Consider the following 19,396-nt stretch of genomic DNA (forward strand, 5'->3'; position numbering starts at 1 on the left):
CATGGCGACACCCCGTTGGAGCGCCTAGGCAATGTAATCGATCTTATCACTGTAGTAGCATCAAACTGCCTCTACAGATAAGCGTTGACTTGCGATAAACGATGGGTTAAAATCTGTAATGCCACCAGAGCCCGACGTGGACAATACACAATAGAAAAGCCATGCTGCCCGTACCATGTGAATCCAGAGCCTTACATGCTCGACGACGCGATTGGTGTCAGGTAGACAGTATCTAATCATGGAGAATGAAGTATCTCAGTGAAATGTTGGGATACAATCGGGGTCATCGTGTTGCTATGACGTCATTGGGGAGACGTGCAACCATCGAGGGTGTCGTGTGTAGCTCCAGACTTCCAGTTGAGCTCAATCGCAGAGCCTATCAGAAGCCGACCATGGATTGGTGATCGTGTTGCGAACTTCGACCCATCCGATGGTAGGATGACATGGAACGACCTCACTGTGATGTCAGTCAGCGAGAGGCCACTAAATACCACGACGCGCCCGGGGATGCGACCCTCTTGACCCTTTCTGCCCATTTTGTACCCCATTGTTCTAGTACCCTCAAATATATTCTGATTGCATCCGATTGAACTGTCATGGCTGCAACCCAAGCTGCCAATCTGGTGGAGAAGGCCGTCGGACACAGTGGCAACGCCACCGTCACCACGGATATCAGCAATTATGCCGGCGAGCACGGCCAGGAGACCGGCGAGAAGATCAAGGCGACCATCTGGCAAGGGAAGAACCAGGTCGAGGTTGGTCAGTCGTGAGCCCGTTCCTCTTCCCCCCATTGCCTCTGATCTAATTCTTTAATTAGTGGAGATGCCCAAGCCGAGAGTCGTGGATGAAGATGACGTCCTAGTCAAGGTCACCGGCAGCACAATCTGTGGCAGTGACCTCCATCTGTATCACGGTATGTGTTCATCTCTCCTTCATCCGGTTGTCGCTCTCCTAACCGCTCGTCGTGATGCACGGCAGGAGTCATCCCGCAACTCGAGAAAGGCGATGTGCTAGGCCATGAATTCTGCGGAGTGGTCGAGAGTGTCGGTCCCGGGGCGAAGAAAGTGAAGGCGGGGGATCGCGTGGTGGCAGCCTTTCCCATTGCGTGCGGCGACTGCAGGAATTGCCAGAGGCAGCTGACCTCCCAATGCGAGCGCACCAACGAGAATACCGTCACCAACGCCATGTACGGGAAGCGCACGTCAGGCAAGTCCCTCAGTCAACCCCTTCGGCTTGCATCAAGCTCAGATGCTAACTATATGACCTCTACTAGGCATCTTTGGCTATAGCCACTTCACCGGGGGCTTTGCGGGTGGTCAAGCCGAGTACGTCCGGGTACCATACGGCGATGTGAACCTCCTCAAGCTGCCCGACGACGTCCCAGATGAAAAGGCACTGTATCTCTCAGATGTCCTAGCCACCTCCTACCACTGCGTAGTCGACACCGGGGTGAACAAAGGCGATGTAGTCGCCGTCTGGGGCGCCGGACCCATCGGACAAATGGTCTCCAGCTTCAGCTTCTCACAAGGTGCTAGTCGGGTCATCCTCATCGACGGCGGAGAAGGAGCCTGGCGCTTGGACTTCGTCAAGAGCAAGATCCCGAAGCTCGAGACTTTGGACTTCACCAAGCTGCCTCGAGGCGAATCCATCACCTCGCAGTTGAAGAAGATGGTTCCTGGCGGACCTGATGTCGCGTTGGACTGCACATCCGGCGAATATGCCAAGGGATGGGCCCATTACTTCGAGATGCTCCTCGGAATGGAGACCGATACGTCAGAGATGCTGAACGAGATGATTACCTCGGTTCGACCCTTCGGACGCATCGGGGTCACGGGAGTTTATGCGGGCTATGTACGTGAAGCAAGACCTAACCTCATTGTATTCGTTGCACAGAGCTAACAACCTCAGACAAATCACTTCAATATCGGCGCGCTGATGCAGACAGGAGTTCGACTCATCGGTAACGGTCAGGCCCCCGTGCAGAAGTATTGGAAACATCTCCTCGACCTCATCCGGAAGGATGAAATCAATCCATTGGATATCGTGACCCATCGTGTCCGACTGGAAGATATGGACAAGCTATACGAGTTGTTTTCCCATCGCGAGGGAGGCATGCAGAAGGTCTTTGTCCAGACTAAGCATTCGGCTCATCCGTCGACAGGGTCCCCGGCTCTCGTTGATCTTTGATTGGCAGATTGCAGAAATCAGCTCTTCTGGTGTCAGTGTCGGAGCGATCTCGCACATCGACCTTGTACTCTACATGATCATGATCCATAGTACGATTTACGAAATAACTGCCCGCTGCAGTAAATCTCAGCAGATCAGAAGGTACGAAATAGTGGATCCCAAGGGAGAAGGAAAAATCAGGGAAGGCAAACCGAAGGATAGGGAAACAGGCGATGATCGGTGGATGCGGAATCCCCATCACGGCCTTCCCCTTTGTATCTACGAGCAGGATTGCTTAGCATGTACATCAAAGCACACATCACTAATTCCATCTGACATGTATCATACACATCCCAAATAAGCCTTCCCCATCCCTATAAAACAATAGAACTAGGTCATCCAATCCCTACAGCAAAAGTCGGTCTGCCGTCTGTGGCTAACCAGACAGAATCGGGCCGGATTCGCCCCGTGACTTCCGTTCTTCGGCATTTGAGACCACTACATTACGGATTGCACGGTGAGCGCTATGCTATAACTAATCACGCAGTCGAGAAAATAGGAAGAGTTTTCATTCTGCCCTCAGTCCCATCCAACTAAACTGAACCCGGCTAACGGGGGCGTTTTCCTCGACGGATCGTTCGACGGGGTTTGGTTCATGCATTACGACACACATGGTTCGGATCGCCCAAGAGGGATTAGCGTGATCTGATAAGATCAGACGACGGAGGGACAGGTGGTACCGAATGCATCATGGATACCAGCCTCTGCTGGGGATGGGTCTGGATATCGGATAGAAAAGTTCTGGGAAAGGAAAAAAAAAAAAAGAAAAAGAAAAAGAAAAGTCCGAAGGGTCTCTGTCAGCAGTCTGGATACCATTGGCTGTGTCTTCATTCTCATTGCTAATCATGGACCCGTCTCATGGGGAAGCCTTCATCCCTGGTCAGGGGGCAAGAATCAGTTCGGCTTCTAGGCCGAATGTCCGCGTTTCTATGTGTCAGCCCTGCTGAGGATAGTTAATTAAAGCCAGTTATTATTCTCATCCGCCTTTGCCATGTGCACCGTGCAAGGTCCTTTCGTCGTTGGAGACGAGGCTTTTGCCAAGGATTCGCGCTCATCGCGGGTGGGAAATTGGCCAACAGAGGGCGGACGGACGGATGGTGTGTACCCACATGCGGGCTTGGGAGTTGGGACTGTGAGAGAATTTCTCATGGCCCATGGGTTGGAGGACCCGTCGAGTGTCATGATTGACGCACGACTTGCCTCCCTCGCATTGTGAGCGTTGCGTGCTGTCTGGCCGTTGAGATTTTCTTGTGCTGTGAACTGGACCGATCGATAGCAGGGAGGAAGAGGGACTCAGCCCTATTGACCGTTGTCGACTAATCGTAGACGATAGATACACCGGACAGGCTTTCCCCCGGAGCAGAAAAGCATCCCGGTGGTGGATAGGGTTACCCTAAACCCCAAACAAGTCCGAGCTGGGTGATTGATAACCAGCGGCTGGCTGGGACGACGAATAAAAGGGCCCAACCAGAGGCGTCCCACCGTAACTCCGAAGTCGGTGAGCGCGCACGATAATCTAATCTGATCCGAGACCTTTTTCCCGGTCTTCTTCCCCCCCTCTCTTCTTTCCTCGGTCGCCCTCTTCTCTGTCACCCGCCTTATCTGCGTGCTTCATCCCTCCCGGTCGTGTTCATTCCATGCCCGTCCTCCTCCATCCACCTCCGTGAGAGTGATTGATAGGCAATTGCTGCTGCTTCTCGCCCAATTTGCTCCGGTGAGCAGCACCTGCACCCTCACTCGCCTCGCTTATCGGCTGAAGGGCGCACTTCCGCTCTTCCGGCCGCCGAAGCGATCAAGTGACACCACCACTTCTTCTCCTTCCCTCGCTGCCTTCGGTTGGTCCGTCCTCCCAACACCTCCCGCACCCACCCCTCGCGGTGAAAAAAAAATCATAAAAAAAAAGAATATGACTGCTGACCACACTGCAGACTACCTCTTGATATAAAGAGGTTCCTGTCGACTTTCATGGCTACCCCGGCGCCCTCGCTGGCCCCGGCGCCCTGCCCAGCTCCGTTGGCACCCGCATTGGCCGCCAAGCCGACCATCTCACCGTCACCCGGACCGGGCACACCCGGATCCGTCACCTCCAAAGAATGGGTGATTCCCCCTCGTCCCAAGCCCGGTCGCAAGCCGGCCACCGACACGCCTCCTACCAAACGCAAGGCCCAGAATCGAGCCGCCCAGAGAGCCTTCCGGGAACGCAGGGCAGCTCGCGTCAACGAACTCGAGGACCAGATCAAGAAGATCGAGGACGAACATGAAATCCACGTGGCCGCATTCAAGGACCAAATCTCCAACCTGTCCCACGAGGTCGAACAATGTCGGAGTGAAATGGCCTGGTGGCGCGACCGGTGTCATGCGTTGGAAAAAGAGGTCTCCGTCGAGCGAAGCGCCAAGGAAAGCCTCGTGAAGGAATTCCGGTCGTCGCTGTCCGATAAGAATACCTCTCGCGCGGACAGGTCTCCCTTGACCCGCGTGTCAGCCAGAGCTTCGTCCGCCGCAGCTCGTGTGGCTGTGGAGAGCAGTATCCAAGAGGAGCGGGAGGAGGTACCCCTGGGCTGCAGCAACTGCTCGTCCGGGCACTGTCAGTGCATCGAAGACGCCTTTGGGATGCCCGGTCTCGAGGGTGCCTCGTCACAATCCAAGCGTCCTGAACGTTCGAGCCATGCTCGCCCCGAGCCGGAAATCAAGCCGGAGCCCGAGGAGATGGAAATCGACTTCACCACGCGATTCGCGGCCCCTCACCACATCCAGGACGATAGCGTCACTACCGTGTCCTCTCCTGCCGTGGATCCCTGTGGATTCTGCACGGACGGCACGCCCTGTATTTGCGCCGAAATGGCTGCACAGGAGGAGGAGCGCCGGCGGCGAAGCTCCTTCGAGAACAACCGCCTCGCCCCTATCCAGAACATCTCCCAGTTCACGCCGCCCCCCTCGGATGGAGACGTGCGGTCCGAAGTGACTCTTCCGCCCATCAGCCAGGCGACGAACCCCTGCGCCAATGGCCCGGGAACCTGTGCCCAATGTCTCGCCGATCCCCGGCGGACCCTTTTTTGCAAGACGCTGGCGGCCTCCCGCTCCGCCAGCGCTGCCTCCTCCGGTTGCTGCGGCGGTAAAGGCGCCGATGGTGGATGCTGCATGTCGCGCAACTCCAACCCTCAGCGTAGCGGGTCAACTCAACAGACTGCCAGCTCGCGTCGCTCGAATACCCCATCCCTGACGCTCTCTTGTGCCGACGCCTTTACCACCCTGTCCCGCCACCCGAACTTCTCCCGAGCCAGCGACGACATCTCCTCGTGGCTTCCCAAGCTTCACACCCTCCCGGACCCCAACTCGAGTCCGAGGGAAGTCGTGCAGCCCGGCTCACGAGCAGCATTAGAGGTCGAAGCCGCCAGCGTCATGGGTGTGCTGCGCTACTTTGATCGGAGATTCGCCGACAAATAGGCCTTCTCTGCATCTTTTTTTCTTTTCTTCTCATCCTCATTTTTGATCTCTTTTTTGTCTTTGTTCTCATGATACCCAAACCTGACTCATGGCACGTCTGAGTTTGTATTATACACCAACCCACCCCACCCCAACCTTACCGACCCCGACCCAATGGAGAAAGCTCACCCCTCCATAATACCTCCTTCCCTCCCCATCACCTCCCGGGGACCCTCTTCAACCCGTTCACGCCATCCCGTCCACCAAGCAGGATGTGCAAAAAGAATGACCCCACCATTAAAGAAAACAAAAGCAAAGCAATGCAAAAACTCAACGACCTACCACTACAGCCAGAAATGTCTAGAAACGGAGATGGGATATTTAATCTTCCCACCCAACGACCTTTAGACGGGTGAAATGAAACGATCCGGCGTTATCTTCCATCTTGCATTTATCTTGTTCCTTTTATCTATCTATTTATTTATCTATGGGATGAATCTCGGATTTATGTCTCTCCTTCCAGCCTTGGAACTCTCTCCCCCCTTTCGTATGTGATGATGTATACACGTATTGTAGAGGATCAATTGGGTTGAGAATGGATAAATGGCATCTATCACAGGATTCTGCATGATGGTATCTAGATATAGCATATATCTTGTCATTGTGTTGGGAAAAGATGGAAGGAATGAGTTAGTACGAACGAGGAAAAGGCTTATCAATTCTTTGGAACGTTCTCTGGTCTGGGAAACTACTATGGGAGAGTGAAGCTTCACGTGATGCTGTTCGTACGACGGGACGTCTTTTCGTGTTTTGGTTGGGCTAGGTGGATGGATGGGTTGGCTGTCACTGAAAGCTCATCGATTACGGCGTGGAATTTGGTCAAGGTAGAGATGCCTCAGCATCCGTGTGGATTCATATTATCTACACCATATAGAATGACAGGCTCCAACGCCCCATTGCCAGCCCGCTCCGTATGTGATAAGTGACATGGAAAGACCCGGAAAGAAAGGAGGAAATACAGTACATCCCATAGCAGCGTCCGTTGGTATTGGTATTAAACGAGGAAGAAAGAAAGGAGAAGAGATGGAGAGGGGGGGAGGAGGATAGGGAGTGAAGATGACCGTGAGAAAGCTAATGGCTTATCGGTAAGGAACCGAACCAGCCGGCGCTTTGGTTCTAGAATCGACCGCCGCTGGCCATGGAATCGTCGTCCCCGGTTACACTGGCGCTCGTCATGAGACTGGAACCCCAGATGCCGGCAATCCCCCACATGCCGATTCTCCAGCCCCGGTACAGACCCTTGATGCCCTGACCCTGGCGTTTCCGGTGCAAGACTTGCTTCCTGAGCAGCTGCTCTGCCCGCTCGGACTCCGGCGCGGGTGCGATTCCCTCTTCATAAACAATTCCCCACATTGTGCCGATGATGCCGCGGTAAGTCTGCGGCGTCGGGACAATGGTTTCAACCGCCGGGATCTTGGTCTCGGCTGCGATGGGAGACGATCCAGAGCGGACGGAGCCACTCGAGTGTTGCCGAATGCTGGGTGAGGTGAATGTCGCAATTTGCGCGCGACGGAGGACAGTTTCCAGAGGAAAGCGGACCGCGAGCTCCAGGCCCGAGCTGAGGAAGGTGAACAGGCCCCAGGCCGAAGGGTTCAAGACGGGGTCAATGGAGAGGTATGATTTCAAGACCAAGGGTGTCGTGTTCATGATAAAGTTGGGCAGACTAGAGTGGAGGATGGTAATCGGGATCAAGTGGGAGGGAATGGTGCAGTTGGGGGTCGGGATCATGCGAAGGGCCCGTAGGAGCGAGCGGGGGCCGTGCGTGGCGGGGGTGAGGATGAGGAATGTGCGTGCGGTGTCAATGGGGGAGAGGAGCATCGCCGACAGCGACGAGGAGATGAACGACAGGATCAAGGTCATAACGGGGGAGGTTGACGTCAGGATGTCGGCGCTCATGGAAGAAGTGACATCCTCCTCCGGAAGGCCCACGATCGCGGATAGAAGACTGCGGATGAAGGTATTCAGGGTCGGGAGAAGCAAGGAATAGATGAAGGTCGCGTTGGTCGCTTTCCAGGGCGATGTCGGTCCGCTGGTGGTCCAGAGCTGAGAGAGCACCTCCATCAGAGAGGAGGGGTTCTTGATGGCCAGAGCATGTCGAGAGGAAGACGTCGAGGATGGAATATAGCCGCTCCGGTCAGTGATATGGCGTCGAGGCTTCCGCGATCGAGGTTGGGACGGTGAAGACACGGGAGCTGCGGATGTGAAGTAGTTGCTCTCATCATCAGAGGAGAGGCATTCCTGTGAAGCCCAAGCGGGCGCCCTGTCAATTGTCTCTATTCCAACAGGTCGATGGGACAACGTGCACATACGTCTTCATCATCGTTGGAATCGCCCTGGCTGCTCGCCGCGGAGCTCCGCCGATCATGCCTCGCCCATTGTCCCTCCGCAGAATCATCGGGCACCACGTAGGCCTGCAGGATGGTTTTGGCGACGTCAAAGGGCTGAGCAGTTAGGACGGCACTGTAGCGCCAGAGGGCTTGGTCCAAGGCATCACGGATCCAGCTGGACAGCGAGGGGGAGTTGTCGAGATATTCGGAGTAGTCGAGGTCGGGCAAAAGATCGCGCGCCGAACCGCCAAAGACTTGAGTGGACGATGACGCATCGGGAGGGGACGAGGCGTTGGCGGCATCGAGGCCGAGCGAGGGAGGGAAATAATAGGGCCGGAGAGGATTGGGCCCATCAAGAGGGGCAGTCATGATGAACAAAAAAAGAGAAAGAGAGGCTATGAGGGGGGTTTTAACAGCAACGAGGAAGAGATGATGGGGGGAAACGTGAGGAGGAGAAACTAGTAACGATGGAGAGCTCGGAGAAGAAGTCGAAAAAAGAAAGCCGACGAATGACGACCGCCGAATTTCCCGCCGCCGTCGGCCTCGTCTTTTTTTCCCGCCCCAGGATTCGCTCTCGCCTCGTCTTTCTGCCTCGTCGCGCCCTCTCCACTCTGCTGCACTGCTCGTCTTCCCCTCCGCAGTGTCTTTATCCTTCCCTGTTCTCCCTCCCCTCGTCTTCTCGGTCTGTTCCGATTATCCCCCGCCATGTCGTTCTGGAAGGAAGCCTGTTTGAACCTGCGTCATGCCCTTCCCAAGACCGGGGAAAGCATCTGTCGCTCCCAGTCCAAGCGATTCCTCTCCTCTTCTTCTCCGGCCCAGTCATCCCGCTTTCTCGGCTCTAGCAGACTTTCGATCAATGCCCGGAGAAGCTTCCTGAACCAGCCGTCGTGGTCCGCTCCCTCGGGGCGCCGCAGCTTCTCCGTTACGGCCGCTGCTCAGCATGGCCATATCACGCCGCCCAAGCCGGGCGAGGAGTGAGTCATCGTCGACAATGGATTCATGCCCATACGCTAACTTAACTGCCTGCGTAGGATCAATGTGACCTTCATCGATAAGGACGGCGTGAAGATTGATCTGCAAGTCTCCGAGGGCGACAACCTGCTGGACATTGCACAGGCAAACGACATCGAAATGGAGGGTGTGTAGAGGGTCCCGTGTGCGACTGTATAATGGCATTGGCTGACAACACTTCTGTTCCAGGTGCCTGTGGCGGTTCATGCGCCTGCTCCACGTGCCACGTGATAGTCGAGGAGCCGGACATGTTCGACAAGATGGAAGAGCCATCGGACGACGAGAACGACATGTTGGACCTTGCATTCGGTCTGACGGAGACCTCCCGCCTGGGATGTCAAGTGGTGATGAGCAAGGACCTCGATGGCCTCGTGGTCCGGCTGCCGTCCATGACTCGGAACCTGCAGGCAAGCGATTTCGAGCCGAAGAAATGAGACGATTGTACTATATATGAGGGGCTTGTGTGATGGACTGTATGATTATCAAGCGTATACACTGGGGAGGGGTCCATGACTACGATTATGCGGGCTCATGGGTGGGTTGCAAACGAACGTGTCTCTATTGGGTATTCCGATCTCCATTCACATTTGGCATGAAAGTACCTGTAAATAGAATATCACTTTTAATAATCCAAACACTTGCGAAAACGAACAGTCAAGAACCCCGAACGCCCAGGTATGCCAGGTCTCTAACAGCGAACAGAAACACTCGTAAACCCTTAGGCCTCCTCAATCTTCAACGGCTTGCCCTTCTTGCCGCTGATCAAATCCAAGAAGCCCTGCTTGCTGACTTCGTTCACGGCCTTCTCACGCTCGCCGATACCAATGGTTCCCTTCTTGCGCTCGGCCTTGGCCGCTTCCTCTCCACGGACCTGGGCCGCGCGCACGGCGTTGAACAGCTTCACCACACCACGCTGGGCGATCTTGCGCAGACGCTTCTCCTCCTCAGCCACCGCACCGGCCTGACCACGCTGCAGGCCCATGACATCGCGGATGCGACCCCGCTCCAGTTCCTCCTTCTTCTCCGCACGCAGCTTGGCGCGCGCTTGCCTGTCCAACTTCTCCTCTGCAATGTCGGTGCTCTTCTGAGCTGCCTCTTTGCTGCGCGACAGCACCGGATCGTCTCGAACAGATGTGGGCAGTTTGGTGGACAGAATCTTCGCGATGGAGGTGGAGAAAGCCGAGGGATCATTGCGCTTGGAAACGGCTCTGCGATCGGTCGCGGGCGTGGAGGTATCGGAATCGGCTCCGTCTTCGTCGTCCGAGAAATCAGATCCTTCAAAATCCGATTCCACATCGTCGTCGTCGGCTTCTTCGTTGTCGGAACTTTCGTCTTTCTTTTCGACCTTGGCCTTCGTGGCGGCGCCAATCGACTTGGTCTGCTTCTTCGGTTGCTTCACCTCGACTTCCTCCTCGTCTGAATCGGCCAGGTTGACGGCCTGGAAATCGGTGGGCTCATCGTCTTCAGACTCCTCCTCGGAGCTGCTGTGGTATTCGCGCTGCTTTCTGAACTTCTTCTTGGGGCCGGCCTGCAACGAGTCGAGGACCTTGCGCTTTTTCATGTGGGGAGGCATGTTGATGGCGAGACGGAATCCTTCGAGATTGACTTGGAAGAATTTGGTCTGAGGAGGGGGTGGGGGAAAGATTGGACGTGGTCCCAGTCGTGAATCCGGAACTTTTTTTCCCAGCAATTTTTGGGGCGTCGCGGGCGGCCAGGCGGCGGGCGGCTGTGATTGGCCGCGGGGCTCTCCGCATCGCTTCGATCGCTGGCCTCCGTCTGGCCTCTCCATCACCACCTCATCTCCCACGCCTCTTCCCCTCTCCTACGCCTCCGTCGTTCTCTTGTGTTTGGTCGCTGGCAGTAATCCATTGATAATCTGCCCGCTACACTCCTATCTGATACCCCCCAGCCCCGAGAGCAATCCCCCGACATGGTCCTCCAGGATCTCGGGCGGCGAATCAACGCCGCCGTCAATGATCTGACTCGCTCCAGCAATCTGGACGAGAAGGTATGTTACCTGGTCATTTGCCTCCCGATGATCTTCAGTTCTAACAGCTCTAGGCATTTGATGACATGATTAAAGAGATCTGCGCCGCCCTACTGTCCGCCGACGTCAACGTCCGCCTGGTCCAGACCCTCCGCAAATCCATCAAGTCCAGCGTGAACTTTGCCTCTCTCCCTCCCGCCGTGAACAAGAAGCGTCTCATCCAGAAGGCCGTCTTCGATGAGCTGGTGTCCCTGGTCGATCCTCATGCGGAGCCCTTCCGCCCCAAGAAGGGCCGCTCCAACGTGATCATGTTCGTCGGTCTGCAGGGTGCTGGTAAAACCACCACCTGTACCAAGCTGGCCCGCCACTACCAGATGCGCGGCTTCAAGACCGCCCTCGTCTGTGCCGATACCTTCCGAGCCGGTGCCTTCGACCAACTGAAGCAGAATGCTACCAAGGCCAAGATCCCCTACTACGGTAGCTTGACGCAGACCGACCCCGCCATCGTCGCCGCCGAGGGTGTGGCCAAGTTCAAGAAGGAGCGCTTCGAGATCATCATCGTCGATACCAGTGGTCGTCACAAGCAGGAAGAGGAGCTCTTTACCGAAATGACCCAGATCCAGACCGCCGTCACCCCCGACCAAACCATCCTCGTCCTCGACAGCACCATCGGTCAGGCGGCCGAGGCCCAGTCATCCGCCTTCAAGGCCACTGCAGACTTCGGAGCTATCATCATCACCAAGACCGATGGTCACGCCGCGGGAGGTGGTGCCATCTCCGCCGTCGCCGCAACCCACACCCCCATCATTTACCTCGGTACCGGTGAGCACCTGATGGACCTGGAACGCTTCGAGCCCAAGGCCTTCATCCAGAAGCTCCTGGGCATGGGCGATATGGCCGGTCTCGTCGAGCACGTGCAAGCCGTGACGAAGGACTCAGCCTCCGCCAAGGAGACTTACAAGCACATCTCGGAGGGTATCTACACGCTTCGCGACTTCCGAGAGAACATCACCTCGATCATGAAGATGGGTCCCCTCTCTAAACTGTCCGGCATGATCCCCGGTCTCTCCAACCTGACGGCGGGGCTCGACGACGAAGACGGCTCCATGAAACTGCGTCGCATGATCTACATCTTCGACAGCATGACGGCGGCCGAACTCGACGGCGACGGCAAGATGTTTGTCGAGAAGCCCAGCCGAATGGTCCGCATCGCTTGTGGCAGCGGCACCACCGTCCGCGAAGTGGAAGACCTACTCTCCCAGCACCGCATGATGGCAGGCATGGCCAAGCGCGTCGGTGGACAGAAGAAGCAGATGCAACGCGCCCAGAACATGCTCAAGGGCGGTAACAAGGAGCAGCAGCTGGCCGCCATGCAGAAGCGCATGGCCGCAATGGGCGGCGCCGGTGGCGGTGGCTTCCCCGGGATGCCCGGCATGGGCGACATGGCCAAGATGATGCAGATGCTGCAAGGCCAAGGCGGTGGCGGCGGTGGCCTCCCCGGCCTGGGCGGAATGGATCTACAAAGCATGATGAGCCAAATGAGCGGGCTCATGGGCGGCGGTGGTGGCGGCGGCCGCGGTCGAGGACGGTGATGATGACAACGATGCATGCATGTTCTGTTTCCCACGGCTTCTTCCATTCCTCTTTCTGTTCCTGTTCTCACATTCCATGATTATATTACTACACCTTCTTCTTACCTTTCTGATTTCTGCCCCGACTCGAACCCGGTATCATGCCACTCATGGGTCACTCTCACTATTCACGTCGTCGTCGTTGTTCGTCAATTGTAACTAGCATATGATGGTGTTGGGCGTGCTTTGACTAATTCCTTCTATTTGTTTGCTATTCCCTCTGCCTGATAAGATTGTCGAGAATCAATCGCTGATCCCGTCCTACTCGAGGGTCGTTGACGGATGACGGAAAGAAAATATATTTTTCCTACCCATTCATTCAATGAATGGTTGATTAATACGTCTTGACGCTAACTACTACTAAGTTAGTACTATAGACCGGCTGTTAGGATAATACTATCCCTTAGTACTGCCATGATTTTCTCCTAGGCCAATGGCTCAAGCACTACCGACCATAAAGTCAAGGCTGGTGATGAGCCAGTTACAAACAGTTGTGAACTCGGTGTGGACGGTCATAAACAGTCACAGACAGGTATATATTATAGTTGTTCATAGTGACCAATGGTAATAAGTGCTAAATACTTATTTAACTGTCAGGTATCTATAAACAACTATAATAAACTACTCGATAGTAGTATTATGAAGGTTTTGACAAGATATGCCACCGCCGCCATTGCCTTGGCCTTGCAGCATCCGCACTTTGGGAATGGACTTCTGAGATCGCGTGATCCTAGTAACACTGTACAAGCCTCTGACCCCTGTATCTTGTTGAGGTTTTACTAGAAAGTACTATCAGACCAAGGCATCGAGCTTTATCTGTCCGGTCAGGTAAATGTCATTAATAATGGTAATAGGATCATATTTCTTATTATTAACCAACTCTCACTGCCAATTGCATCGAAGAATAAGATGTGTCCAGACATCAGTCCACTCGTTCCACCCGTCTGACTTTATCGAGTAGATCGTAAACTTGCTCTCTCGCGTAAAAGGACACTTCGCCGACTGTCTCTTCGACGCGGCCTATCACCGACTTGATCGATTCGATCCAGCTGCCTGCCTCGCGCTCGTCGAGAAGGAGTTTGCCCGGCGGGAAGCGAGGGTGTTTCCATGCGGACGAGGATGCGACCACAGCTTCGAATCCCCGCAGAGGGACGCTGAGGGAGTACTGCCAGACAAGGTCGGTGTCGACGTAGAGTGAGTAGGTGAAGACGGAGCTGGGAACAGTGATGGCTGCACCAGCCTTGGTGTCGATGGTCTCGTCCCGAACATCAATGTCGATTAGCCCGTACTTGGTGTTTCCCTCTGGGATATACTTGATCGCGACGTCTTCATCATCGTCTTGACGGTAGGTCGGGATCGGGAGGTAGAACATGTTCAGTGGCCCGACGCAGAATTCGTGCAGACCTTCTCCCGCTGTGTTGGGGAGTAGCTCATCGGGCGTCAGCTTGATATCTGGGTCTGGAAACCGGGTCGCTCCGAACTCATGGCGATCTCCGCTGAGCAGGACAACACGGACGCCTAGCTCGCGCTCTGCGCGCCACATCGCCTCAAAGACAATGCGACGTTCATTGAGGAACCCACCCCAAGTGTCAGTTGTGCCAACGTGCCAGTTCTTGGTGAAAGGAACGCTGGACGCCACGATCTTCCAGCGCACTTCGGATGGCTCCGGACGCGCGAGGAAGGCGAGGAGGGACTGGAGCTGTGCGGAGCCGAGGATGGAAGAGCTGGGCTGGGCAGGCTCGGTGCGGTAGGTGCGGGTGTCCAGCATGAAGAACGAGGCAGGTCCATTAATGAAAGAGAAGTAGGTGGTGTTTTCAGGTTTGGCAAAGGGAGTCGGCGGTATAGGGGGGTTTGCGCTGACGTGGTAGTGGATGTAGGGGTCAAAAGCGGCAGGATACGGCGCAGTTGTGTTCCCCTTGGACCAGTCGTTCTCAATCTCGTGGTCATCGAGCGTATGAATCCACGGAAGATCAAGGGCTGGGCTACCTTGGGGCTCGGACCACGATGGCGATGAGTAGACCCGACGGTACTCGCTGCGGTAGTGAGAGGTGGACGATCCAAAGCGCTGAGGCACATCGACATATATAAAATCCCCCAAGAACAACATGAAAGCTGGTCGGAGCAGCGACGACAGTGAATTGACCGTCTCCGTCATCTTCTCGATTCCTGGTATCCGCAGTGGATGCGACAATGGGTTATAAGGGAAGTTCGCCTTCATACAACTCGAGGTGAGGAAGCTGAGGTGATTAGCCGATTTCGAGCCGGGCATCGGTGCCGTGACGAAAGAGCCTGTCAGATTGTTGGACAGAGAATAGCGGTATGCAGATGACGGCTCCAGACCCTTAATCGTGACGGTGGTCGTGAAGTCCGTCGTATCATCCAGGAAGTAGATGACGCCCTCTTCGGTCCATTGCGAGGGATCGTCTTCCGCTGGCTGGTAGAAGACGAACAAGGGTAGCTGGGCAGGATCGGGCTCACGAACCAGCAGATTCGCCGTGGTGGGCGACACGTAGCCGATGCGAGAGAAAGTGACATCCTTGCTCGGATAGACCACGAAGCCTCGTGCTACAAAGTCCAGTGTAAGGAGAGCGAGGCCGATGTTGATCAGAACGGTCAAACGCGTTGACAGCGGTAGCTTGGCGGACGGTAGACCGGTCAATAGGGTCTGAAGGACGCCTTGAGAGGGAGGTTCTGGAGACTCTATAGCAAATTTTGATGAGCTTATGTGCGAACGTAAGGACGGCATTTGCTGAGCCACTCACTGGAAGCTTGTCGAGCAGTTTTGTTGTCCTTGCGGTGATCGGGGGTGCTTTGGTCGGCCGGCCGAACGAGCGACACCAACGAGGCCAGATACACGGCCAACAACGTGAATATGAGGGGTGGGAAATGATGGCCGGGGATCTGAACGAGACAGAATTAGCTCCGATGGAATCTCAAGCAAAGGGGCAGCTCACGCACCCAGCGGAGGAAGAAGAAGCTCGTAGCTCGGAGGGCCGCGGAGCTCGTAGCGGCGGCCACGCGGGGAACAGACACCATGGCGACGAGAGCTGTAGATACTACTACGGGGACAAAAGGCAGTGATGAATCATGACCAGCCGATGCAACTCTTCCCGAGAGGGACTGTTGGAACTTCAGTGAAGGTGGAGAAGTGTTCAAAGAAGCTCGTTGGAGAAGCAAAGCAAGCAGGCAATCATCGGAAAGGCGGAAGAAGAAGAAGAAGAAGGGAGGAGGCGCCGCGGCAATGACGACATGCCACCAGGCAAACCAGTGAACCACCACCAACCATCTCTACACGCGTTATTTCAGCACGGGCTCAAACTCGGGATTCCCCTGAACATTCACGATCGTCTATCTATCGCTGCTGCATCATGTCCCGGAGTACATTCATCAAGCTGCTGGCCATTGGGCTGGACACCAGCTGGCGCGCCCCATCCACCAGATCCTTCATATGCATGCTCAAGGTCATCTCAGCCGCCCACTGCCACGGCGCCTCTCGTCCCCCCGGCTTCGCATTGAAGTATTCCCAGCCCATGACGCCTCCGAAACCCGGGAATCGATCAACCAGTAGCGCCAGGACCGGCCCGATCTGCTCCTGTGGCACGTAGCCCTGTGCTCCATTCGCCGGGTTCGTCAACAGCCCGTACACCAGCCGATTCGGAGACCAGCCCTGTGCAACCATGGCCGCATACATCCGAGGATCCTCCGCACGCCCCCATCCATTATAAAACTGCGTATTGTACCAACTGATCTTGGACGCTCTCTGCCGTTCCAGCTCGCGATAGTCGAAGCCTGAAAGATTGCCCAAGCCTAACATTGCCGCGGCGACCGGGGCCAACGTGATGATAAACTCGTCGCCCATGTCCAACTTGAGCCGGTCAATCAGTCGGATGATGCCTCGTAATGACATCTCCTCCTCCACATCTAGGTCCAGCCCGTCCAGTTGGTGGCGGCGCACCATGTCCCGCAAAGGTTGGTAGTACCGTTCGAATTTCTCTTCGTCTCCATCGAGGGAGCGGAACGAACCCTGAGCGGCACCCCCCAGCATTCCCATGACGCGGATCCCGCCTTGCTTCACGAGAGGCACCTCTTCCCACAGCGGTGCGTAGAGCGGATCATGTGGGGGATCATTATTTAGTGTGATGTGTTGTGGATCGGCATTGAGGTGGAAGGCTGCTAGGATGACATGGGTGATGCCGGTGTTGTTCTCCAGCAGGGGGAGCATGGAGACATACTGGCCGTCGGCACAGATGGTTTGGTGATAGAGGATCACCCGACGTTCCTCGGGTTGCGGGGGCACAGGAGGCATCGTTCAGATCGCGCGTAGAGCGGGGAAGGGGGATCGGATCAAACTCAGTGAAAGAGGGAGGCAGCAGAATGAGCGTAACGGTGCCTCTGAACGGTTTCAGCGGGGAAGCGAGCCATGCGTAATCAGTCGCCAGGTGGTCTGAAGGATGGCCCACTGATTAGCCGTTCAGCTCGCCCATCGTCTCCGGTGATTGGGACGGCCGAGGCTGCAAATGGTGTTACAGGGAAGTAACGATGCATCCAGTGTTACGGCAAAGCCGAACTGCAGTGGACTTGAGTCTGATCCTGTGCGTCCTCGTGAATTGAATTGTGCCTGCCATCCTGGTGATGGTTATGTAAGCATCCCCGCTTTATGTTGGAATGGCTTCACGCGATTTGTTGGAAAGTCCAAACCTTCGACATGGTAACAAACATGAATTTCAGGGGAACGAAGAGAGTAAATTGATACGTTATCTTATCTCTCCGTTGAGCCTCCCGGATGGATCACTGAGGTAATCGATCGGGTGCGAACGATTCCATGGTTGATCAAAGCTTCGGACTGCAAGATCATGCATAGCGTGCAGGTCCGATTCGGAGTGACGGGCGGCCTAGGTCCTTTGACCAACAGTTATAGACTGTGTTCATAGTTCTGGTCTAATAGAGGGGATTAACAGCGACTGGGATAGTCTCCCCGAGCCGAAGCCATGCGGCACGGCTATACGGGTCGATTCCATGTATGAGAATATGTGCGCCTGATTCTTTGCAGATATCGTTCGTGGCTAATGACACTTATCAGTGCAGAGTTACTGTTGCACGTTATACCAACAAGTCTGGGATGTCAAGCTGACAAACAGGGTACGAAGAAGGTTTGGTGTGAAGTTAAGGTAGAAATCATTCGATAGCCTAGTATTGATTTGGACCTGAACCACCAGACTGACTGTCTCTGCGTATCAATATTGGCGAAGATGAAAAAAATACATAGCAAGACCTGATCTATCTGCGATTTGATCGTCCTGTGCTCTCTCCGTTGCCTCTAGGGGGCCGCAGCGGATGCGTCGAATCCTTGACATTATCTTTCGCATTTCGGACTTCGGAATCTTCCTGCTCCTGTGTCACGTCAGGATAATCTTCAGCAGTTTGAGTATAGTCAAATGAACATAGCTGGTGCTTTCATCACCCCCACCCCAGCATGATGTCGAAATGCGTGTGAGTAGAAGATTTTCCGGCAGGAAGGCTCTGCTCTGGGTTAAGGCGCACGATCTCCCAGTCTGAATCCTGTTCGCCATGGCTGAGACTAGACTTGGAACTCTTCACGTTCGGTTGGGGGCCATGGCTGTCAACGACTAAAAGTCTTAGCGTTGTCATGTTGGACAGGGCTTCTGGTATGCTTCAGATCTGAAGTACGGATACTGTTCAGTTTGAACTGCCCCGATCGGTCTCTTCACGTTGATTGTCAATATCAGTGCTTCTGAAGTGATTTTCTGCTGCTCTTTGAGATTGAACATGGTGATATCGAGAGTTGATGCAAATACTCACGTCACTAGCCAGAGGCATGTGGGGTAGGGACTTATAGAAAGGGAGGAGATGGACATGGAAGCTCTCGCATCTATACCGTAATTATTCTAATACCCGATGACAAAGCGGAATATACCTGGACCACGCTGCTGGCCAAAAGTACGAACCTAGTCAGCTCAGGCCATCTCGGCAGCAAGGATGTTGCTGGACGGTTGTCGCCTATCAGATGGCCCGCCACAAATGCCGATCCATGACGCGAGTGTGCTGCTAAGCTCCTTGTGTAACAGGCTTGGGATAGTTCGCTGCAGAGTATGTTTGGAAGGCTTGGTCTAGAATGTTCCGCTCTCCAATAGGGAAATTCGATGTTTTTGAGGGTGTACCAGTTGAACTTGAGAGGCAGCTCCTGCCAGATTTCCTGTCAGTGTACTCCATAGAGCTGTAGCTTCCCTTCTGTAGATGTGCTGTATTGCCAAGGGTATGGACTTATCGAACCTCTAGTGAAGTTTTGCTCCTGAAGAATATCGGCATCTATATGAGTCCACAGTATAATAGCCTCGAGTAATACATCTTCTACACATAGAGGGTATCTCAGCCCCTCTGGCGTATCCACCAGTTAGTCCCTGTGATACTAAGTAGTATCGAGTGTCGTTGATGGTGGGGCAGCCGCTCCAATCGGGCTGGGCTTGGCGAGTGGATCGACCGCGGAGGTCCCAAGATCGCGCTAAACCCCATCAGGCCTACCGCGTCTCCCCTGGCTGCCTGAGCGTCCAGGCCAGCAAGCACTGGAATTGCCTGCCTGCCTGCCTGGGGCTCGTCCGACGGTCCGCGGCGATGTTTACCGGATCCATCTCCAGCATCAACCCAGTCACTTGCGCGCATCTCCAGACTTGTCGCCTATCTTTATCGGCCCATTTATCCCACCCGTATTTTCC

General features: G+C 54.9%; 7 protein-coding genes across 7 annotated transcripts; 4 read left to right on the forward strand and 3 right to left on the reverse strand.

Moving 5' to 3' along the window:
* The first annotated feature begins 534 nt into the window (after positions 1-534).
* On the forward strand, positions 535-2,498 carry BO80DRAFT_501492 (zinc-dependent alcohol dehydrogenase). Its single transcript, XM_025724286.1, has 5 exons — positions 535-759; positions 818-913; positions 979-1,206; positions 1,274-1,851; positions 1,909-2,498. The coding sequence occupies exons 1-5, from the start codon at positions 597-599 to the stop codon at positions 2,185-2,187; spliced, it is 1,344 nt and encodes a 447-aa protein (XP_025576310.1). The 5' UTR covers positions 535-596; the 3' UTR covers positions 2,188-2,498.
* Positions 2,499-4,068: 1,570 nt separating this feature from the next.
* On the forward strand, positions 4,069-6,157 carry hapX (bZIP transcription factor HapX). The gene has a single exon (XM_025719269.1). It carries the CDS (start codon positions 4,192-4,194, stop codon positions 5,668-5,670), a length of 1,479 nt encoding a protein of 492 aa, XP_025576311.1. The 5' UTR covers positions 4,069-4,191; the 3' UTR covers positions 5,671-6,157.
* Positions 6,158-6,535: 378 nt separating this feature from the next.
* On the reverse strand, positions 6,536-8,646 carry BO80DRAFT_464094 (mitofusin complex protein UGO1). The gene is made up of 2 exons (XM_025722632.1): positions 8,019-8,646; positions 6,536-7,947 (listed from the first exon to the last, which is right to left on the reverse strand). Exons 1-2 carry the CDS (start codon positions 8,403-8,405, stop codon positions 6,826-6,828), a joined length of 1,509 nt encoding a protein of 502 aa, XP_025576312.1. The 5' UTR covers positions 8,406-8,646; the 3' UTR covers positions 6,536-6,825.
* On the forward strand, positions 8,261-9,481 carry BO80DRAFT_473189 (ferredoxin family 2Fe-2S iron-sulfur cluster binding protein; the record flags this gene model as incomplete). Its single annotated transcript, XM_025723162.1, has 3 exons — positions 8,261-9,010; positions 9,068-9,174; positions 9,237-9,481. The coding sequence occupies exons 1-3, from the start codon at positions 8,742-8,744 to the stop codon at positions 9,479-9,481; spliced, it is 621 nt and encodes a 206-aa protein (XP_025576313.1). The 5' UTR covers positions 8,261-8,741.
* Positions 9,482-9,601: 120 nt separating this feature from the next.
* Positions 9,602-10,701, reverse strand: BO80DRAFT_424359 (rRNA-processing protein RRP15). The gene has a single exon (XM_025719270.1). The coding sequence runs from the start codon at positions 10,618-10,620 to the stop codon at positions 9,766-9,768; it is 855 nt and encodes a 284-aa protein (XP_025576314.1). The 5' UTR covers positions 10,621-10,701; the 3' UTR covers positions 9,602-9,765.
* Positions 10,702-10,977: 276 nt separating this feature from the next.
* On the forward strand, positions 10,978-12,626 carry BO80DRAFT_353496 (RNA-binding signal recognition particle subunit SRP54; the record flags this gene model as incomplete). The annotated part of the gene is made up of 2 exons (XM_025715665.1): positions 10,978-11,055; positions 11,109-12,626. 2 exons carry the CDS (start codon positions 10,978-10,980, stop codon positions 12,624-12,626), a joined length of 1,596 nt encoding a protein of 531 aa, XP_025576315.1.
* Positions 12,627-13,422: 796 nt separating this feature from the next.
* On the reverse strand, positions 13,423-17,425 carry BO80DRAFT_405111 (alkaline phosphatase). Its single transcript, XM_025717702.1, has 3 exons — positions 16,102-17,425; positions 15,428-15,566; positions 13,423-15,365 (listed from the first exon to the last, which is right to left on the reverse strand). The coding sequence occupies exons 1-3, from the start codon at positions 16,969-16,971 to the stop codon at positions 13,588-13,590; spliced, it is 2,787 nt and encodes a 928-aa protein (XP_025576316.1). The 5' UTR covers positions 16,972-17,425; the 3' UTR covers positions 13,423-13,587.
* Between the last annotated feature and the right edge of the window lie 1,971 nt (positions 17,426-19,396).

The sequence above is a fragment of the Aspergillus ibericus genome (assembly GCF_003184845.1).
Source record: "Aspergillus ibericus CBS 121593 unplaced genomic scaffold BO80scaffold_15, whole genome shotgun sequence".
Lineage (NCBI taxonomy): Eukaryota > Fungi > Ascomycota > Eurotiomycetes > Eurotiales > Aspergillaceae > Aspergillus > Aspergillus ibericus.